At 35.3% G+C, this 24,286-nt stretch overlaps 1 protein-coding gene across 1 annotated transcript in view; it reads right to left on the bottom strand.

Annotated features, from left to right (window-relative positions):
* CEPT1 (choline/ethanolamine phosphotransferase 1) overlaps window positions 1-24,286 on the bottom strand; it is a 44,478-nt gene that overhangs the window by 2,960 nt on the left and 17,232 nt on the right. Inside the window, exons 5-6 of the mRNA XM_049765752.1 lie at window positions 11,263-11,347; window positions 3,900-4,031 (exon numbers count right to left, since the gene is read on the bottom strand). Coding sequence (XP_049621709.1) covers window positions 3,900-4,031; window positions 11,263-11,347 — 217 coding nt within the window. The remainder of the gene's footprint in view (window positions 1-3,899; window positions 4,032-11,262; window positions 11,348-24,286) is intronic.

The raw sequence follows: 24,286 nt of genomic DNA, 5'->3' as shown, positions 1-24,286 counted from the left end.
CAGAGATGCAGTGAGAAACGAACTCTCATCCACTGCTGATGGGAATGCTGCTTGGTCCAACCCCTGTGGAAAACAGTATGGAGTATTCTCAGTAAACTCCAAATTGAGTTGCCCTAATGACCTAGCAATCCCTCTCTTGAGTATCTATCCCCAGAATAGAAAGACATTCATCCAAAAGTATGTATGCACGCCTCTATTCATTGCAGTACTCAATATAATAGCTAAAACTTGGAATCAACTTAGATGTCCAACAGATGAGTGGATCATGAAAATGTGGTACATGTACACAATGGGATACTACATAACAGTAAAAATAATAAAGTCACGCAATCTGCAGCAACATGATGGCACTAGAAAATACTATGTTAAATGAAGTAAGAGAAGAATATAGACTGATATCATTTATATGTGGTAATTAGAATAACTCCAAGAAGAAACACAACGGTCTAAATGGTAGATACTCTGAACACCATAGATGCCAGGGTATAGTGAGGAGAAGGAAACAAATCAAGTGGAAGAGGAGAAACACAAAGCCTTTACTCTCTTTTATTCTACAAAAAAAGCTGAACAATAAAATCAGCTATTTAGATTGAATAGGTGTCCAACAACCTCTCACTACAAAGGCCTATAATAATGTTCTAATGTTTCTATCCAAAGAAACAGATGCAGAATATGATTGGAAGCCAGAGACTCCCATTACAGTGCTTACTATCAGTATGCTTTTGTGTCTAGTTTTATTATGTATAAAATAACTCTTTAACTTGTTTGTCCACAGTGGTTCTTGGCAGTATAGAGTGGACGCCAAATCTCTCAATTCAGTGCTCTATCGTTTTAGACAGTGCTTATTAGGATCATGTCTTGACAAAGTTCTCCAATTTATACATTTCTCTTTTGATTACATTTACTACTATGATCTAATGCTTCTGTCCACAGAGACCACTGAAATAGGCAACTGCTTACTTTTGTTACTTTTTGTTACAGGTCTTGGTGGGGTTTTTTTGCAAATTTTGTTTTGCAAATTGCTATTTTTTTTTCTTCTTTCTCAATTCAAGCTATGTTACTCTTAGTTCATAATTCCCATGCTGTCAGTTTCCTTTCAGGAAAGGAACCTCGATGCACAAGACATGGTGGATGATACTACAGGGGGAGACTCCTCTTATAGTGCTCACTACCATACTACTTAGTACTCTAGACATAAAAATTATGTTTATTTCAAAATGCTCCATGCACAATCTAACCCCGATAGCTTCATTTAGCAAACTTCACCCCCACATTAATGAAGTAAGTGCCAAGAAATTAGAAAACCTTTCCCCTCTGACGTAGAGGCCCCATTTTTTTTAAGCGCTCTGACCCATCCCATATAGATCAGGCCACCAATTATAACCTACAAACCTCTAATGTCTTTTTATAAGTGGTATGAGTGTGCATGTGGTGGACTCCTCTGTTGTTCTAATATGTATTGCATATGATCTCTGCCCATATTTTATATAGCTCCTATTATATAATATCCCCTCCCCAGTGACCACCCTATAAAACTTCTTTCCTCTCACACCCTCAGTCCTGACCCCTTATCTCCCCCTATTTAACCTTCTTTACCCTCAGTTCTTAACTTCTCAGGAACAGGGAAGGGAACCTTCTCCCTGCACTACTAAGCTGCCACCTAGCTCCCAAAGTGAAAGGACACCCTCAAGCCCCCAACCTCTCGTCCCAGCAAGGAGCTACAGCCACCACTACTGCTGACTCATTCCATGCAGCCCCTTTTCTCCCACCAGCGCTCAATATGGGCTGTTGTTTGTTACTGGATTCAGCTCCTGAGCGACCCTCAGCTTGAAGACACTACCTGATCCCTGATTGCTTCAAACTATTTCTCAGACTCAACAAGACCACGGTGCAGAATGAAAACGTGTCCTGGATTTTAAACCCCACTTGGATTATTTCAAAAGACTTAATAGGGATATCTGTACTTTGTATATTTATTTTCTTAATAGTTATAACTCTTAGTGTTTATTTTCATATATAGAGGTAGCCTCCCCTATCACCCCCTTTTTTGGTTGCTTGTTTTGTGGTTCTGCTTAGTAAGAAATTCTAGTAGAAAAGTCTTGCTTGGGATAAGAGCTCAGGTCAAAGCCAGAGCACAGAAATTGTATAGCTTGTTATTTTTACCCCCCAAATGTACCAATAATATATATGGCATCATTTTTGCATAGGCACATTAAAATGGGAAAATGTATGTATAGAAAGAAGTTCTATTTAATAGTTATAAGAACCCATACATTGTATAATGTATACAACCTCAACATTAGTCATGGGACTTGATTTAGAGCTCATGTGATCGGACGTCAACCATCCCATCCCACATCCCAGATCCCAACCTTAGAACTGACACAGTTCTCTGCATAAGCACCAGGAATCAAACTCCCCCTCGTCCCCAAGTGAGGCCCTAATATCGTTCTGTCACCAACACGCTCCAGGAGTAGGTTCATGACACCCAGATGAGGAAACAGTAACAACTTGATCTAAGGGCAAGTTGCCCTACCGTACCACCTAATGGTGAGATGAAATCAGAAGACCTTTCATCCTAGGACCTGAGCAAAAACCAAGATTTCTAATTACAGAACACTGACTATAACTACTGCAAATGAGAAGAACTTTTCCTGGGACCATAAAGAAAGACATTATCCATGGCTTTGTCCTAAGATCTGTGTAAAACCCAAGATTCCTAATTACAGTAAACCGACTTTGACAACCCTGTCTGAGCAGAATTTTTCCTGGGGCCATAAAGGATCTTGGGGTTGGACAACTAACATGTCCAAAGCCTGCAGTCGGTCTCATGACACTATGCTTGAAGAGTAAAGACACCCTGTATCTCTTAGGCCAAGGGAATTTCCTTCCAACTTCCCCATATTTTATTGCACCTGTGCAAAACAACAACAAAACAAAAATAAAAGTTGCCACATCTGCCCCCACTTTTCGTCTTTTAATTTAATTTATATTTATAGCTTCCAGATAGGGGCTCCTGCGTTTTTTACAGAACCTTAGAACATGAATCATCTTGTTTTGCCTCATATTTCTATGTCTTCCTACAAATTAAGAAAAGAAAAAAAGTGGATGGGACACAGGGGCCACATGGTCTCAGAAGCATTGTGTGGGAAGGAAAAATCATGAGACCTAAATACCCAAACCAAACAACAATAGAATCAAGACCCAAACTATAACAAATTATACACAAAATGGACCATAGTAGTCCAAGCGGTGAAGGTATGGGATGCATGCTGGGAACAACGGTAGAGGGAGGTCAACTCTGGTTGGGGGAAAAATCCTAATTCACTGTCACTATGTATTTAAATATAACTGTGAGAAACTTGAAATTCACATTGGTCTTAATAAAAACAAAAAAGGCCATAAGTAAATATGCAAGCCAAGTCAACAACAATAGAATCAAGAGACCCAAACTACAACAATCTAAACTTAAAATGGACTTGTTATACTGACAGGCCAGAGGGCAACGGGTGGTGGTAACTCTTCGAACATTGGTGGAGGTTGAAAGTGGTGGATGGTATTGGCCCTGATTCATTTTATGCCTGAAATCCAACAATGAAGGGTTTTTAAAATAACAATAGCTTCAATAAAATAAAATTAAAAAATTAAAAATGATATGTGTACAAAATGTGTACAGAATTTGAATGAAACTTACTTATAAGTAACCAAAATATGAATATGTAAGCATATTTAAGTAAGCATGTACTCAGCCCTTTGACTATTTCTCTTGATGCGAAGAGAAATATCTGACATCCTAAATTACCAAGTGATTTTTTCCCCCCACATAATTCAACTAATTATAAAATGACAATATAACCAGTTTCAGTGTTACATCATTATAAGTTTTAATATATACTCACTGCTATTGTTGATCCATTTTTTCCAACACCACCTGTGAAGATTACACGGAAATAATTTGTACAGGAAAATATGGTCCCGGCTACTGTACAAAGTGCAGGAAAAAGTTTCACTTGAATATTCAGCACTGGAATCTTTAACAAGTAAAAAGAAAAAATAATTAAGTTTTTGTATAAAAACTGAAATAAAAAATTATTTGATTCCTATTTCTAAATATTTTTAAATCCCTTTAGTTTAGTAAATAGTTAATTAAAATTTTCTGCTACTTTTCACTATAAGCACTATAACAAGACTTAAGAGATAAGGGAGGCAATACAGAAACCAACCTTTGAAAGAACAGTGAACCCAAATTTATAAATTTGTGTCCTAAGCTAACTAATACAGGCCAGAAGTTTGGCAACAATGAGCCAGATTTGCTTCTGGCTTTATTTAAAAAAATTTTTTTATATAAAAGAAGTATATCTTGCATTTTTCTTCTTGCAGTTTTGGAATTCTATCTTTAAATATGTAGGTTTCTTTTTTACTAATTGTTATGAAAGAGAAAGTATGACACATAAAGGCCAAAAATATCTGCAACCAGATTTTAAAAATATGCAAACTAAAGAATAGAAGACCCCCCCCACACACAAATAATCTATTTAAGAAGAATTCCCAAATCCAAATTGGTAAGATACAGACAGCTAGTAGAAGCAGAGGGTAACTTAGAAAAATATTCATATACAGGGGCAAATATAAGTCAAAATATATGCAGCTCTACAAAATGCATACATATGTTCACATTTTGTAAGTAGTAAATAAATTTTTATAGTAAACAGATCATAGATTGTTTTACCTAAAATAAGGAGGTGCTAAGTGAGCTAAAACCATGATTTAATTTTTCTTTTTTTTTTTTTTTTTTTTTTTTTTTTTTTTTTTTTTTTTTGGTTTTTGGGCCACACCCTGTGATGCTCAGGGGTTACTCCTGGCTATGCGCTCAGAAGTTGCTCCTGGCTTCTTGGGGGACCATATGGGATGCCGGGGGATCGAACCGTGGTCCGTCCTAGGCTAGCGCAGGCACCTTACCTCCAGCGCCACCGCCCGGCCCCATGATTTAATTTTTCAAGTTCAATGTCCATCATTTAAAAATACATTTGTATTGAATTTTAAAGAATCTTCCTTTTTGCCCCACTTTTGAGCATTTCTGAAATTCATCATGAATTTGTCTAATGTGAATGAACAGTAAAGTGACATATTCTAAAATGGAAACAAATGATTATATGAACAAGATTCCAGATACCCATTTAATATGTATTGAGTTCTGTAAGGCTGTTTGCACATTTTTTTAGGGCTGCCATCTAAACCACTCTTTTAAAATAATAAAAAAAAAAAAAGGAAATGTATTTCCTATTTTTTTTGTTGTTGTTGTATGAAACTCTTGTTAAAAAAAAAAAAAAAAAAAAAAGAAGGGGCCGGGCGGTGGCGCTAGAGGTAAGGTGCCTGCCTTGCCTGCGCTAGCCTAGGACGGACCGCGGTTCGATCCCCCGGTGTCCCATATGGTCCCCCAAGCCAGGAGCGACTTCTGAGCGCATAGCCAGGAGTAACCCCTGAGCGTCACCGGGTGTGGCCCAAAAACCAAAAAAAAAAAAAAAAAAAAAAAAAAAGAAACTCTTGTTAAATGTAGACATGAATCTTAAAAGTTTAGATTCTATATTTCTCCCAAACTATTAAGAATCCTCAGGGACAAAAATGTTCAAGTGACTTGAATTGTTTATACAAAGATCTCTTGCAAAAATGGTGACTCAAAGACTTCTAAATCAACTTCAAACTTCAAGTAGTACTGTGACTGTGTTTACTTTTCTAAAGTGAAACCAGTTCAATTTAAAAAGAGATTGCTCAAAAAATATAGAATATCTTAAATGAGCATCTTCCTTCCATAAATGATCAATTTTGTCTATTCAATGAAGGAGAAAATTAAACCACAGTTGGTTTGGAACCCCAAGAGATTTTTCTTTATTTTTTGACTCTAGTTCAGAAAACTAGGGACATTACAATGTAACTGGCTTAAATTCAATACTCTGGGGGCTAGTTTCATTTTTCCTCAAGAGACAAAGGACCTAACTGGCATAAGGTGAAATACTAGATTCCCTCAGAATTCAAAAGAAGTCAAGCATTTAGCCATTACAGGGGCATCCCTATGATGGGTCATGCATGGTGATGAATGGTTGCCAACTGTTTTGTAAAAGTAATCTGTGACACATGTATTTAAAATTTGGTGAAATGCTTTAGGATCACAGAAACTGTTGTCCCCTGAAAGAATGCACAGAAGCATTAGAAAAGCCAGGTACATTAGTTAAATGTTTGAAGTAGAAGCAGACAAGCAAGCCTGGTTATTGTTGGTGCTCAATAGACACTTGCCTTATAAAGACTAAGATGCTCTCCCTATCTCTCACTCTCTCTAGAGAATTACCCAGAATATGAGAAAACATTAAGAAGACAGGTGGTTGGGGAAGGTTGGGGAGGGAGAAGAGGAAGAGAGGAAATATATCTGGTTAAAAAAAACAAAAACAAAAACAAAAACAAAAACAAAAAAATGGAATCAAAAGAAATCCTAAGGCTTTCTATCTCCCTAAATTCTCCTCTTGTTCTCCTATTCCTAGAATTCATGTGCCCATAATATCATCTGTTCTACAGAAACAGGGAGAAAGCTGTAGAATTTCATCATGGCCCTACCTAGAGTTTCAGGAGTCTTCCAGACTGGGTAGAGTTAGAAATCTCTGGGATCAGGGCGGCCAACACAGGATGAATCCTAGGTTAGAATTCTGGCATCCCATATGATCCCCTGAGCCTGCCAGGAGTGACATCTGAGCCCCACCGGGTGTGACCCAAAAACCAAGAAATAATAAAAAAAAAAAAACCAAGTGTTGCAATTAAATTTTTTAAGGTTAGTGATGAAAAAAAAAACTTAATTGTGAACCAGATAATAGTCATATTTTGTTTTAATCAACCATTAAACTAACTTAATGGCATAACAATTTATTTCTATAAGCTTTGAAAATTTCAGCAGAAACAGAAGCATCCTTTTGCGATTAGAGACTTTCTTCCAAAGAATTTGAGAAAGCTCATTAGTGTGACTATTAGTATAAATGAATTCCATCAAAACAAAATGTAACAACTACTAATTTCCACTAAATGTTGACTAACATTTAATGTTATTTAAGTATAAGGGCAATTTTAAAGTTTTTACTTCAAAATGAGATAAAAATAAATTATAGTACAATACCTTCAGTTCTACATAATGAATTTTGAAACTTTATATGTAGTAATGCTCACTATTTGGCTTAACTGGATTCTTGGAGACTTCTAGTTTAATCAACTACCATATTTTTCAATTCTTTTTTCAATTATTTTCAGAATCAAAAACATCAGTGAAAGTAACTGAAAAGATTATATTTGAGTGCTTTTCAAAATAAAAAATTTTAAAGGTTATATAAAGAAAGTTCTAATCCCAAAGAAAATATTCTTTTGGGGAATATGAGTAATGTGTTTTGTTTCTTACAATATGTAAATAATTCACTCAATTTTGAGCAATAAAATTTTCCTTAAAAAACAACTAAAGAAAAGAAAGAAAGGGGAGATCGTGCAAGTAGAGGAAGACTTGGGTTTTAGTTGTACTAGTGATGTAGGAGAGAGATGTAGCTAAATTCAAAGCAAAGACTCAATAACAATGAGAATCTGCAACCACAGAACTCTGAAATGTGCCTGTCAATCTGGAGGGTAAGAGTTGGGGATGACAGAATATGGTGGAAAGAAGCTGACATTAATGATGGGATTGACATTGAACCTATGCCTAAAACTTGACTATAAATAACTCTGTAAGTCATGGTTCTTAAAAAAAATTTTTCTGGGGCCGGAGAGATAGCATGGAGGTAAGGCATTTGCCTTGCATGCAGAGGGTCGGTGGTTCAAATCCAGACATCCCATATGGTCTCTGAGCCTGCCAAGAGAGATTTCTGAGCATCGAGCCAGGAGTAACCCCTGAGTGCAACCAGGTGTGACCCAAAAACAAAACAAACAAAAATTTTTTTCTTAGGGGCTGGAGCGGTAGCACAGTGGATAGGGTATTTGCCTTGCATGTGGCCAATCCTGGCATTTCATATGGTCCCTCAAGTCTGCCAGGAGTAATTTCTGAATACAGCAGGGAGTAACCCTGGAGTGCCACTGGGTGTGACCCTCCCTCCAAAATACCCAAACAATAAAAGAAAAAAATAACCAAAATCAACAGAAAATAATCATAACCTTTGATAAAAACTCATCTCATAAAAAAGGAACAAGAAATGGGTGGTAAACAATATATATATACATATATAGAAACACGTATATACATATATATATCACTTACCTTTGGAAAAGAGCTAATCTTCTGGAATCAGCTTTATGACAATATTTGCAAATATTTTACCATAAATTTGCTTTCTAAGTATCAATAAAAGTCTTTTAAGGAGAATTTGGAGAGCAATTGCCATTTTATACCCTCAACCTTAAAGGTGAAGAGTTTCACAGCTAAACGTAAATAAATATCTTCTAAGTACGAATAAGTAAAAGCACTACTTGTAGCAATCCTGCTGAATATGATGCAATTCAAAATAGCATATTCAGCAAAAAACCCATAGGGTAAAGGTAAGAGAAATAAGTGGTCTGTGGTCAGTTATGGGAATCTGATTTGGGAATTGCAAAATATTGGGACACAAAATATTTCTCTAAATCCTCAAATATCACCAGATAAATAACTTTTTGTTTACAGATGGCAACAATCAGTTAAGAACTAGGGAGGAACCAGGATCTATTTTCCTAACCTAACTTTGTAATTTAGACTGGTTAATCCTAGAATTAGATTACTGGGTTTAGGAACACCATTTCAGTCTTGAATAACTGAGTTCCTTGGAATACTTTTTTGAAATATGAAATAAAAAAGGACAATTACTTATCTAAATTATAAAGATAGAGCAAAATAGTTGATCCCAGGCTCGGTCCCTGGCACCACAAAGGGTCCTCTGAGCCTCACCTGAAGTAATTCCTGGGCAGAGCCAGGAGTAAACCTTGAGCACAGCCAGGTATGAGTCCACAAACCAAAACAATTTTTAATATAATATAGTCTACTCCCACTGAAATTTTCATACCTTACTAGTTTTGATTTATAGATTTCATGTTTTATATCAAAAATTTCCCAAGTGATTATGAATTGCTTAAACATATATAACCAGAAAAACTGGTTTTATACATATACATACATACATATATATATGCCAGTAACCAGAAAAACAAGGGTTTCTGGCTTGATCAAATTTAATGTCAGGCACCACCTGAAACAAATGTTTTATGCATTCACATATTGATAAGGATAATTAGATATATACCTATATATAATGCTGTATATCTAATTATCCTTATCAATATGTGAATACATAAAACATTAGTTTTATTATATATAGGTATATATATAATTATTCTTATCAATATGTGAATGCATTAAACATTAGTTTCAGGTGGTGCCTGACATTAAATTTGCGTCTCATTTTACTGCTTACATGTTACCTCTTTTAAATAAGTCTTAAATACCTTAAATATACCTTAACCTGTAGCGGTTATGATTTACTTTCTTTCAAAAGAATCAGGTTTTTTTTTGGAGGCATACTCCCTAGTGGTGATCAGGGTTCCCCATGAGGCAGTTCTCAGTCATCTGTCCAGGCATTTCTTTGTAAGAGTCTAAGGATGTGATGCTCTAAAAACCCTGTAGTGCTGAGGATACCAGGACCACCAAGGCAAGGCCCAGGGCCACCAGGACCTGCACCCAGGATGCTGGAAGGAACATGTGGTGCAAGTAATTGAATCAGGGTTAGCTGAATGCAAGTTATCATCTTAACCTCATTGCAGTTGTTTCTGTAAGTACCTAACTGACCACAAGTAGGAAAATTTTTGCTTATCAAAAATCTTTTCTTCTATTTAAAATTATTATTATTATTTTTGGGTTTGGGGTCACACCCAGCTGCGCTCAGGGGTTACTCCTGGCTCTATGCTCAGAAATCGCTCCTGGCAGGCTCAGGGGACCATATGGGATGCCGGGATTCGAACCACCGACCTTCTGCATGCAAGGCAAATGCCCTACCTCCATGCTATCTCTCCGGTCCCTTCTATTTAAAATTAATCTTATTTTATGATTATATTGGCACAGGAGCAACAAACTGTTTTGGTAATATTGTATGAAGGAAATTACAAATAGTATGTTTTGAAGGGGTGATGATAGTTACTAACAGTTAACTGGTGTCACAGGGAGTACAAATTACTATAACTTGAACCTAGTAAGATTCATTCTAATTTTCAAAACAACAGCTTTTATTTAGGGTTTTTGTTTTATGGAGATTGCCCTATGTGTTTTATATATATCTGTACACATTTATCCTACAAAATAATTTTATGAGACTATATACTTTTATTGTCCTCATTTTGTAGAGGGGGAAACTAAGTCACTAAGAGTTAATAAATAAAATCTATAATCTTATAATTAATAAAATTTATAATAGATATAATAAATATAAATCTAGATAGTGGAGCCTGGATCAAAGTGAGGCACTCTAGATCTTGGGCCTGTGTTTTAGGCTCATGTTGAAAATATTGTATTCACTCTTTCAGAAGTTCACTGAAAATTTGTTTTTGTGGGGTTGTTTTTATTTTTCAGCAGGCTAAAAAAAAAATCAATGTCCTAGCTTTTCCACAACCTTGTTGGCAGCAATTCGAGTAAACATTCATTTCATTACAGGGTTGTAATTAATGTATTATCCCAAGCATGTTACTCAGCTTTAGTACACGACTGAAAAACTGAAACTTTCTTTTTTTGTTTGTTTATTTTTGGACCACAATTGGCAGTGCTCAGGGCTTAATCCCAGCTCTGTGTTCAGAGTTTACTCCCAGGGGGGCACCCGGGTCCATATGGGATCTTGGGGATTGACCATGAGTTGGTTGTATGCCAGGCAAGTTCTACCTGAGGTACCATTTCTCCAGTTCATGAAAAAAGAAAATTCTGAAAGAGAATAAAAAGTCTGGTTTAATCTGGCCACTGGCAAATTGGTCATACTAACCACTATTTTCCTTAGCTGTAAAAGAATAACACAAAATGATTCAGATCATTTTATATAAACCTACTTTATCACAGAACTTCAGTGGTAAAATTCACCATGCCCTAAAAAGAAATAGATGTTCTACCCTTGTTGTTTTCTTTTATTTTCAGGAAGAAGAAAATAATTTTAATAAATCAACCTTAAGATTATTTTATATTAGAAAACACAAGCAAAAAACAACATGCATTATGACATACACAATGTGAACAGTTACCATAGATTGCCAAAAAGGTGGTCCTCCAATCACTGCCAGCAAATGCATGATTATTATGAAGATTTGCACTTCAGTCACATCAATTCTGATTAGGTACAAAAAGCCAAAAAAGCAGAATTACTCAAAAACAATTTCAAGTTAATTACTTGCAAGCTTAGCAGCATTCCTCTATCATGCACAATAGAAAACAAATCTCAAATATTGAGGAAAGGGGAAAGGGAGGTGTCAAAAATTTGTTATGAGCATAATCAAATAAAATCTAGAGCCTTTTAATTTGATGAATTTCACAGAGCAATAAAAAACCCCCCTTTCAAAAAGAAATAATCTGACTCTTTGAGGTTGGGTTGAAACTGTAGCTTAACCTTTCCCACCAAAAAAAGGGCAGAGCTATATGCATATTAAATTTTGAACATCAAGCAGAGGATTATAACAAACTATTATATAATACAAAAATCATGATAAAGGGGCTATGTAGCAGCCAACAGAAGAAATGGAGAGCTTTTACTAAACATAACAGTTTCTGAGATCTTGCAAAACTTGCCCTTAAGCCTATCAACGTAACATCTCACATTGTACTTGTGGAGAAAAAAATTCAAATTTTTATGTTTACTCTGTAAGTATCCTAACACTTCTAAAAAGATGAAAAATAGCCACGAATTAGCTTGAAGTTTGCTGAAAATGGCCTTATAGTCAAGAAGAGACAAACCTGGTATAAAAACAGGGCAGCAGAAATTAGAAGTTTGAAAGTCTGAAAAAAAAGAATAGGGGTAAAAAGACTGAGGAGCAAAGCATTAAGTGGCGTTTTCCTTCTGTAGACCAACACTTTGTGTTCTTGAGATTATCATCTCAGACTAGTGGATCCAAAATGCCTTTTAAGGAAAATTTATTCTACTAAATTTATTTATAAATTTGTTTGTAAAGTGTGTGCAAAGGTTATTGAGTAAAATATACTTTCTAATAGGCAAAATTCAAATCATCCTCAGTGACAGAATGATTTATAGAAGTTATAGTATTTCCATAAGATGGAATATTTGGGAGCAGAAAAAAAGAGTTGGAAGGCTCCCTGTACAGTGATATAGAACAACATCAAAGAAAAGGAAGGCCCCCAAAAGGCATTATATACCTATAAAGACTACTTCTCATGTGAAAAAGAAAATATGTTTGTCAATATTTACATAACAAATTTCTGGAAAGATATATGACAGGTAAAGAAGAGGTCACCTACTGGAGAGGTCAATGTGGAGACTACTGGACAGCTGGGGGTTGAGGATTGGAAGGACACCATTCATTGCAGACATTTGCTTATAATGTTAGTTTTAAAATAAAATAGTTTAGCTACTAAGGTAATATTTTGATAAAGCAATCTAAGAAAAATAGGTATCAACAACCGAAAGAGGGATTCAAGTTCTAGAATAGACAAGAGTCCCCCTTTCAAAGACTGATTCAAGCAGAGCACCTATATTATGAGTTTAAATACGATCTATATGGTAAGCTCTCATGCTTATAGTAAATAACTAGGTTAACCAGTCTCTCATAACTGAAAAAAACTGCTCTTTGTTTGCTCAAGAATGTTTTTAAACAGATTAAGCTGCAAACATATAGTGATGTCATTATCTTGATATACACATTAGGAAAAAAATGGTCTGAATTAAGCTAAAAAGAATCTGTAGAGCTGACCTGGTGAGTGGTGTTGCCAATAGGGGGGGATTACACTCAGTAGCAGACTCAGGAGACTAAGCAGGTGTCAGAGATGATCGACTCTGTCTTGTGTGGAGGAGGGTAGACATCTTACAACTTTTTGCTGGATATGTGAAGCAGCCTTTTGGGAGGGGAAGGGCCAGAAGTATAGCATTACAAAATAAAAATGGAGGGCACCTCATGCAGTTCTTCTCAGTACCTTGGAATGAATGCACAAGCAAGAAGGAAACATGAAATTTCTCTTTATAGAACCTCAGACTGAGACTCTAGGGTAGTGGTTTTCAGCCAGTGATGGTCTGCAGGTGTAATAAGGTAGAAAGCCACTGGTCTACAATCATCCCATAGGAAATTATGGGTTAGCCTGTTTGGGAATTTGGAAAATGTTTCTAACCCATCCGGATATTGTCATTGTATTTTAATCAACAATGCCTTAATGCCAAGAGGAAAGGCCACGAAAACTTACTTACCAGAATATTTTTCCTGTTTATCTGATCTAGAGGAATACTCTGTATTCCATGAGCCCCTCAAGCTTTGAATCATGATCATTGCCTAGCACTGCTCCTGGAGGCTGGCTCCATCTTCACTATCAGTGAAAGGGGTGCGATACAAAGCTGTTGCCGGAGAGAGGGAAAACCGAGCAAGCTAAGCAGGGACAGGTAGCAGAAATGACTAACAATGAAGAAGTTAATGATTCTGTTTAGAAAAGAGTGACAGTCAGTGATAGCCCATTCTACTACTTTTTCATTAGGAATTCTCTCAGTATGAAACTGGATTGATGATACACATATTCAGAGGGAACTCATTATATTTTTTTGGCTATGTAGAAAAGCCAACTATGTAGAAGGTATAATACTATATAAGAGCAAAAACCTATTATTTCTCTAGTCACTTATTAGTTTTTAATTTTATTTATTGGTCTTTGCAGTGCTGGAGATTGAACCCAGGCATCATGTATACAAGAAAGTCCTCTGCTGCTGAGCCACACCCTCATCTTATTATTAAATTGAAAACAACCTGGTGATATAATATTCCTAAATACTGGGATTATGGGTAGAAAACAAAGAACAAATAAAATAATCACCTCCCATAACTACACCATACACCAGAGATAAGACTTTCAAGACAGAGTGATACAATGTAGACCTACACCTACGGGTGATTTTTAAAAATAAATATGGGAAAACAAGTTTATCTATAGGAATTCTATTTCAGAAGGAGAAATGAGATTATAATAAGCATAATATTCTATAGCCACGAAAGTTCTGAATAATTTCACTTGACAGTGCTTTTTAAAAATAACTTATTTTCAATTGGGTTGTGAAAGGACAAAACTTACTTCCCCAATTGCGTGGCTGTATATGAGCAGTCTGACAAACGACTACAAGCCAGGAACTATTTCTGATAGCTGTAATGGAGAATAAAGGAGGGAAAAGGGAAGGGAAAGAGGAAGCTAAAGCTCTCTCATTCTTCTGATGGGGAGATGCATATTGTGACAAGTTACATTTAGACCGTCAACACACACAATGCATCCTTTGGGTTGGTAACTCCCTATAACAGTACTGTGTAAGAGGTGAAGATACTGTGTAAGAGGTAAGAGGTAAGCATCTTAAATGAATGTGAGTAATTTTAACCCCAAATATGGAACAGAGAATCTCCTTGGAGTGAAGATACCAGGGACTTTTAGCACCACAGAAAGACAGCTGAGAGTTCCCTGATCAGGGACATTAACGTATAATTTGTTTATACAAATTATAGTTACAAATTATAAATAGAAATAGTTTTAAAAAATATTATAGGATATAACTCCTAACTCCAAATTATTTATGTTGTTTAACCATGAAGAAAATCACCTATACTGAAAGTTTCAATATTATATCTTAGTATTCTGAGATACCTAGCAAATATATTTCATTTGACTTTTAATGAAACTGTATTGAGGCATATGAGGAAATTTAAGAAAATACTGTGAGTTGATGAGAATGTTAATCAGCATTTTTCAGAACTCCTTATTTGGTTTTTGGGTCATACCCAGCAGAGCTCAGGGCTGATTTGTGCTCAGGAATCACTGCTGGGGAGTATATTGGTGCTAGCAATGGAACATGGGTGGGTTTCATTCAAAATATGTGACTTAACTCCTACATTTTCACTTCAGTCTCTCCAGAACTTTCCAATGTTTTTCCTCCTCTAATATCAGAAATGAGACAAGTTAGCCCATTTTTTGTATGCACACGTAACATGCACATTATACATTTAAAGTAAGCTTATAATTTGCAACAAATATATTTTGTTGAATATGCAGATAAATATAATTGTGTTGTACTTAGTCTCTTTATAAATGAAAAACATGTACTAGTGGGGCTGGAGTAGGGCTCTTGTCTTGACCGAGGTTTGATTCTGGGCAGCCCAAATAGTCCCTCCAAGCCTGCCAGGCATAATTTTTGAGAGTAACCCCTGAATGCTTCTGGGTGTGCCCCCCCAAAAAACCCCAAAAACAACAACAAAAATGTACTAGAGCTAAATTCATAATGTCAAAGAAAGTTTGATTTTTAATCATTTAACTTTGTGAGATATTACTTTAAAAGAAAAAAAATTAAAATCCACTATTAAAGGCCTGGAATCCTACCCAAAGATTAGATGATTAACTTGCAATTATTAGTAAACAGATTTGAAGTTTTATAGAATTAGTCAAATTATGATATTTATTATATACTTTACCAAAAGTACCATAGGTAATGGTAGGATTATTGGTAGGTTAAAATAAAAATCAGCCTAGAAATCCAATACACAATATTAATGGTAAGAAAAACTCATAATAATGAGTGAAGAAAACAAACCTATCCTATGACTTAAGTGTAGTAAGAGAAAAATAGTTAAATGCTATGTCAGAATCAAAGGTTACATCTCAAATTTAAGGGAAGCCCTTATCTTTGGAAAACACATCAGGACTATAGTTTAATCTCCATTCCAAAAAGTGAGATAGGTAAACTTATTTTAATTTAATATATATTCTTGGGATTACATAAAGATACCAACAAACCTATTTCTTCCTTTCAAATTAGTACAACTTAATTCTGGAACTAATCTGTAAATTATTAGGCATTATTATCTATCAGGTGCTGTAGCAATCATATCATGTTTTATTTTCACAACAACTTAGGATCTATTTATCATTTTATAGATGAGAAAATTTAGCCAGATGGTTCGACTGGCTTTTCCAAGGTTACAGAGAGACTAAATGGGGAAACATTAAAAGAAAATGAGAATATTGTCCCATGTAGTATTAGAACTCTCAAGTTTTAGTCTACCAATTAATAATGGAGGCAAACAGTCAGGTTTTAACTTACTGTCACTCAATATCCAAAGAATACACTTCAGAATGATGCTTCTCATTTTTTAACACAATATTTTCTAATTGGAAACACATTTGAAAGAAAAACTACAAAACTGACTTTTTGTCAAACTTTCTAAGATTATGTCCATTGGTTTTAAAATCGACTTTTTGTCAAGCTTTCTAAGATTATGTCCATTGGTTTTATAAAAGAGCATACATCATTATCATAGTCAAACAAGATGTGAGTAAACAATAGTCTATAACCTATTAATCTCACTAATAACATCAGTAAAAAAAAAGACCTTTAGTGTATATAATAATAGAAATTGCAGTGATCTTAAAGACACAGATCTTTAGGGAAAGCCTAAGAAGGCAGGTTAGGGTAGAGGGGAGTGAAGAAATGACATATCCAGAATAATGCACATCATTCTGCTCTCTGAGAACCCCCCTGCTAACTAGAGACCATTTCTGTCATTTTAGTGAAGGTTATACGGACTCAGTATAGAAAACCTAATGTAGTCTTTGTCACTTAAATGATCTGCCAGGTGTCCATATGAATACTCAATGTGTCGTAAAGTAAATGAAAGGAATCTAAGCTCCACTTTTACTGTAGAACTGCTCCATACTAACGTCAAGAATTCTATATTAGCCTTCTGGGAAACCATTTCCTAATGAATCCTTCTGAATGTTTAAAAGTCGTAAGGTCAAAACTACAATTATGAGAGGAAAAGATCTGTTACTTTTATCATTAAGTAATTGAGGGCTTATTAAAAACAAGTTGAAAAAAAGGCTGTGCAAAAGTTGACAGTAACACGTAAAGCTAAAGATACTTAGTTTAAAAAGCATAGTTTAGAAGGGAAAATAGTACATAAAATACAGAGAAATGAGAATTGCTTTTAGCTTTAAAAATAAAAATCAAGATCACAGAAAACCCAAGCAAAGGAACTAGTATCAGATTGCTTAAAGGATATGCTAAAGAAGTTAAGAGAATAAAAAAAAATCTTCATAATGTTCCATAGATTTTTCTCAACTTAACATATAAGGAAAACTGCTTGGTCTTTTGTTTACAAAATGTAGATTTTGAAAAAAAATTTCTATTTAATGGTGGAAAGGTATTTTCTTGTTAAAATGCATAAAGTGAAAAGTATTAGGTACAATAAATAAACAGGAGATTATTCTCAGTATCAAATCACCAAATTTTGAAAAAATTCTAACAGGGTGGATTTTTATTGCCCTATCATATTAAAATTACTTGTTTCTCATGACCTTTTGTCTGTGAAATACCACCAGGTTGACGTTTTACTTTTTAATTAAGTGCTCTGTGCATGACAAAGGAGCTGATTTTGAGTTCACGCCATTTTTCATTTGACAGCATGAATATTCTAGCAGTTACCGTGAAGTTCCAGAACCAAGGTCCCAGGGTTCCTGTGAGAAGCTGGCATATTATAATTATGATCTGGGACTCTGTAACATCGAATCTATGCACAAGGAAACAAACATTTCAAAATAAACTTTACTCAAAGCTTTTGCTAAAGACCCCTAAAAAATCAGGTAGTGAAGAGATTTAAAAGGCATTATTCGTACTATAGACATCTAAAACCAATGATACAATTTTATAGCACTACTGCTATCCTTACTCATACATTTATATCTTATATCCAAATCAACACCAGTAGAAAAGTTAAAAGCTTACAGCTGTAACACACTAAATAAACCACTTGTAAATAGGCAGCTGAAAACCCTGGAATTTAAAATGTAGAGTGCGGGGCCGGGCGGTGGCGCTAAAGGTAAGGTGCCTGCCTTGCCTGCGCTAGCCTTGGACGGACCGACCGCGGTTCGATCCCCCGGTGTCCCATTTGGTCCCCCGTGCCTGCCAGGAGCAACTTCTGAGCACATAGCTAGGAGTAACCCCTGAACGTTACCGGGTGTGGCCCAAAAACCAAAAAAAAAAAAAAAATGTAGAGTGCAATTCACCTAGGATAGGTGAATCCTGGCCAAAATACCTCAGTGTATAAAATATTGGTATATGGGGGGCGGCGGGAAAAAAAATATTGGTCTATCCAGCTCCAATTTAAAGTCACTTACTTTTGACAAGTGTTTGACAAGCTATCCCCCCTTCATTGTATCATATCTCATCCTACTCCTAGTTCTGTACTCTCCAATAAAAGCTGGAAAGGGAGAGTGAGAAGTAACTTCTTTGGATATGATTAGAACACAAATCAAATTGGCTATCTCCTCAGCTTGTTTCCTGATGAGATCTAGCTCAGAATATTGACATTTTTTTTCTCCTTTTGCTTCACACAATTCCTCACTAGCCTTATAAATGTCTATGTCGGATTGGTTTCTAAGTGATATGCATGAGTAAGCAGCCAGTTCAGTTATTAAAGATGTTTTGAAAATCAGATAAAACAACAACAAAAAATAGTATAAAATAGACTTCAAATAAAAAATACATATTAAAATTTTGAATGGAAGAAAGCTGTGACTGATTCCTAATTTATCCGATGATATGAGTTAAACTCAATCTAGACTTTGCATGAATACAAACAGATGTTTTAGAAGAATATGGCATCTGAATAAAATAAATTGGGCAGGATTCAAAGGAGTAAATCGTCACTGAGGAAAAAAATTCACAGAGAAACTGGAAACTAAAAGGAACATTTCTGGTACTTAATACATCTTAGACATTTAAAGACATGCAGATTCTATATAGGCACTCAACCTATATTCCTAATCTAAAGAAAGTAAATCATATATTAACAGAGAACAGTTTTTAATTACTAGATCTTCTACTTTATAATGGTTATTTGGGCAAGATGAACAGAATATGCCATATAATCAGAATCCTACTTAACCTTTTTTAATGATAGAAAAGTTAGAAATTTACTTATATAGAAATAAACATTTAATGCCAAGATTTTTAGTTAAAGTAAATGTGAAACCTTGGGACTATGAACTGAAAACTTAACAGATTAAGATAAATACTTATAAGTACACTAAAATAACACTTGTAAATTAATACCAGCTAAAGGAACTTTTGATAACATCTAATTCAAAACTCTTACATTAGAAAATTAGGCAATGAGGCACATGAACGTTTTGGGCCTCAAACTAGCTGATAACAGACAAGATAATGTGGAAATAATACTTGAGGCATGATATGCTGGCCTTAGTTCAATTTATTATTTCTGTCTCCCAAAACATAACTTCATATCTTTTGTTAGTTTTCTAAAACAATAATTATCCACTACAACCAGCTGATAACAGACAAGATAATGTGGAAATAATACTTGAGGCATGATATGCTGGCCTTAATTCAATTTACTATTTCTTTTTGTCTCCTGAAAACATAACTTCTTATCTTTTATTAGTTTCCTAAAACAATCATTATTCTTTTCAATGTGGAAGATTTTATTTTTAAAGGCTCCTGTTTTGCACAAATACAACTTTTTAAAGACTGTTTAGGGTTACTAAAATTTTATAAAAGTTATTCTGTACAGACATCTGGCAGTCATAAAGATATTGACAACAAAGAGTTTTAAGAGAGGTTATGTGAATTCTTTGTTTAATATAATCCTTAATCATTTTTATTCGTAGTATTATTTTGGTTTTTGGGTCACACCTGGCAGTGTTCAGGGTTGATTTCATTGCTGGTTCTATGCTTAGAGATTACTCCTGGATGGGCTTGGGGGACCATCTGGGGTGCTGGGCATCAAACCTGGGTTGGCCATGCAAAGCAAGGGCATTACCCATTTTACTATTGCTTTGTCCTCCATAAACATTTTAATTAAAATATTACAAGGGTTTACTTCGATTTTTTCAACTTATCTTCTTCCATAAATCCAACCAATCCATGAAGTTTCTTCTGACCACACTCCCCACTCTGAGACTTAAATGTTTAAAATAGTAAAAATCCTCAAGGATTATCAGGTCTGGACTAGCTCTAGTGACAAAGAGCTGTATTCCTCTTAAACATCTACTTTCTTTGATCAAAGTCAGGAATAGGGTCAGTTTAAATGTAACAGATACAGACTAATGTTCCCTGCATGAGGCAGGTTTTACTTGGGATCAGAGAAGTGTCAAAAGACTCCATTCATAATTTCAGGGAGGATATAAACAAATCACACTAACATTCTTTTAATACCTAACTTATGACTGAAAATTAGTTACAAGTAAAATTAAGACTGCTTTCTCTTTCCTCTGAGAAGAGAAAGCAAGTGATTCAAGTATTTCTTTATTCCAATTACATTAAAGAACTGACCTTAAGTTTCAGAACTAAAAATAAACATGATTCTCCTTATACAAACTTCAATTCAACTTATAACTGGTAAATACCTCTCCTTATTTTATCTGCATTTAAAAAGAGTATGTGAAATCTAAAACGCTTCTTTTAGAAATAGCTGTATTATTCCATAAGAATCCATTACATTGATATGTTCCTTAAATATAAAGTAGTCATACATATTAGTAAGTGTTATGGCTTGGTTTTAATGCAATGCTTGGATGTGAAGATGAATGGGAAGGATCTCAGGAAATCACTTCATATTTTTCCAAATCAAAACCAATTCCTTATAATATTAACATTTAGTTGAGATGTTAAATTCAAAACTGGTATAATTATTTTGTGATATTACTTTTGCCTCATGTTGTTATGAGGAACACTACAGTGAATATTTCCCTATCTAGTTTCTGTCACCCTAAACTACTTTAGTCCTTTTTTTCCCCTACAGTTTAGTTTCATAAAACATATTCTTTCTCTTCTACTGCCCTAATGTCTTCAATCTTTTCTCTAGTAAATTTCTAAAACCCTGAGCCCATGATTTTAATACTTTGATCTTTCTCATCATAGCAACACATTTTGTAAGTAAACCTGTATAAAATGTTTGCTTATTTATTTTATTCACTTCTCATCCCCTGCAACTGTTTCTATTGCACCACTCTAGAGAAATTGTTCTGGATAGCCTCCTACTGCCAAATTCAATGTGCAATGTTTTTGTCCTCTTTGAATCTTGGCAGCATTTTAAGTTAATCTCTTTCAAAGTTCACCTGTTTTGCTTTTCCATTACAAGATGCCTCCTTCTACTCGCTTTTCCATCACTTTCTTAGACTTTCTTTCTAGGAATGCTATCTAAGTTTCTGCTACATCTAAAATCCATTACACATAAGTTCTAGACCGAGATCTTCTTTCAGTTTATTTTCTCCACTTTCCATCCAATCATCCACAGAAAGGGATGAGAAATCATTCTACAATCTGCTCTCTCATTCACTTTATATGTCCTGTATTTTTACCTTTTCTCTGCAACCTATCTCTTTCTCTTTAAAAAGCTCTGTCATGGTGCTAGTTCAGACTACACCTTTTAAATATTAAGATACCTCAAGTGTCTCCTTCCTTATTTTTTTGTTTTTTTCGGGCCACACCCGTTTGATGCTCAAGGGTTACTCCTGGCTAAGCATTCAGAAATTGCCCCTGGCTTGGGGGGACCATACGGAACGCTGGGGGATCGAACCGCGGTCCTTCCTTGGCTAGCGCTTGCAAGGCAGACACCTTACCTCTAGCGCCACCTCGCCGGCCCCTCCTTCCTTACCTCTATCACAATTTACTTCAATTCAAATCCCCAAGTATTATCAGACTAATCTTTCCAAACATTACATCTGAGGAGATGTGGAGGGGCACATCCAGAGGTTGTCAGGACTTACTACTAGTTCTAACTTCAGGACCATATGGATGCAGTGCTAGAAATTGATCTTGGATCAGTGTGTGCAAGGCAAATGCCTTAACCCTTGCATTATCTATTCAGCCCCTACCTGGAAACTTTTGTCATTTCATTGCTTTAGGTTCAGCCAAAGATTCAGGGAAATAGCTCACATTTCCTGGCAGAATATCAAAGATCTTTCTGAATCCTACTTGGCCCACTGCTTACTTCTACCTTACAGTCATCTTCTGTTGTAATATAGAACTTCTTACAGTTCTTTAAGTATGTACTTCATCAAAGGAGCAAACCATGAGAGAAATTCTAAGGCTGGCAAATAGAAAGTGTGTTAATGAGTACTCCATTATTTACTCTTCCCCTAGTTCCTTGATTTATCCTTTCTGCTTCCTTTAGTCCCCATACTGTATGTTTGGTGTTGCTTTACTTGATAAAGAAAGTACATTAGGGCTTGATGATAAATAAAATTTCACTTTCAAATTAACTGAAATTAGGCCAGGTAGGGGCTCGCCTTGCATGCAGCCAACCTGGATTCGAACCCCAGCATCCCATAGATCCCCCGAGCACCACCTGGAGTAATTCATGAGCACAGCACCATGAGTAACACCTGAATACAGCCAGCTGTGGCCCCCAAACAAAAATCAAGCAAGTTAATTAAAACAATGAGCAATGAAGCAAAACTATGTGAACTCCAGACATTACAAACTCTGCTACTTTTAAAAATAGTAAATGAGGAAAATTAAAAACTGAATTAAAACAAACCAAGTGATCTTATTAATCCATTAACATTTTATAATCTTTAAAATTTGACTTATTTTTTATTTATTGGATTTGGGGGTCACATCTGGTGATGCAGTGCTGGGAATCAAGCCAGGGTTGGCTACATGCAAGACAAGCACTTTACTCCCCCTATTATCCTACAGCTCTATGGATAGTTTTATTTAATGCAAAGAATAAGACAATATTAAGAATAAGTACTATACAATGTGGAGCAAGACTCTTTTTTTCAATTAATATGCTGCTTTTTGCCAGGAATCTCTAGTCTTTTAAAACTATTCATTTTATAAACTGATGATAAATTAGGCAATTTACAATTGTACACTCAAGTCTATTATGAGACTAAAATACTTAAAATAAGGATATTATCAATTGATTGCCTAAAGTATATTCTTTAGACCTCTTTATTTAAAAATTCTTCTGATACATGTCTTAGTTAACACCCAAAATAGTATTAACTAAGTTATTCAGTTAAGATCATAATTTAAGGGCCCGGAGAGATAGCACAGCGGCGTTTGCCTTGCAAGCAGCCGATCCAGGACCAAAGGTGGTTGGTTCGAATCCCGGTGTCCCATATGGTCCCCCGTGCCTCCCAGGAGCTATTTCTGAGCAGACAGCCAGGAGTAACTCCTGAGCACTGTCGGGTGTGACCCAAAAACCAAAAACCAAAAAAAAAAAAAAGATCATGATTTAAGAACATCTTAAATTCTATTTAATTTTTATGAAAAGCATATGAACTGAATTTGTGCAGTTAAATTTCCATGTATTCAGGCTTGTTGAGGGCCTAGAAAAGTTAATTTGTTAAGGATCTAAAAATTGAAAAATCCATTAATAGTTAATCTTGAAGAGAAAGATTCACATATTCTCCTACTAGAGATAGCAGGAGATAGGGGCTAGATAGTACAATAGGTAGGTACTGCCTGGTAGGTGGGCACTTGCATTAACGGGCATGGATTTGATCCCAGGAATCCTAAAAAGTACCCTGAGCTGCAAGGAGTAATTCCTAAGTAAAGAGCCAGGAGTAATCTTGAATTTCCAGGTCTTGTGCTATCTAGTTCTATCATCTATCTAGTTCTATCATCTAGCATTGGAGATTTTTGACATTTCATCAAGTATTATATCAAGCAGTACAAAGGGCTTATACTTAGCTCTGGGCTCAGAAATCACTATTGGCAAGGCTAAAAGACTCTATGTGGTGCCAGGGAGAGAAGCAGTGTTAGCTGCACTCAAGGCAAGTGCCTTAATCCCTGTAGTAATTTCACCAGTCCAAAGTATTCAGTCTTTTTCCAAATGTTTTTCTCTTTTAAACCTATACCATGTAAAGAGGATCTGGGATATTTAAAAACTATTTGGCTATTTGGTGAATATCATCTTAAATTAAGTACACCAAGACAAGTTTACTCATTATAACTTATGGAAAAGTACTGATCTCCAAGTAAGAATTATTCATTTCAGAGTTTAAAAAGAAGTTTGCATTTAATTTAAAACATTTTAAGCTTATGTTGGTAAA

This window comes from Suncus etruscus, chromosome 19, assembly GCF_024139225.1.
Source record: "Suncus etruscus isolate mSunEtr1 chromosome 19, mSunEtr1.pri.cur, whole genome shotgun sequence".
Taxonomy (NCBI): Eukaryota; Metazoa; Chordata; class Mammalia; order Eulipotyphla; family Soricidae; genus Suncus; species Suncus etruscus.
Note: the sequence above shows the minus strand (reverse complement) of the source record. Positions and strands in the feature narration are given on the sequence as shown.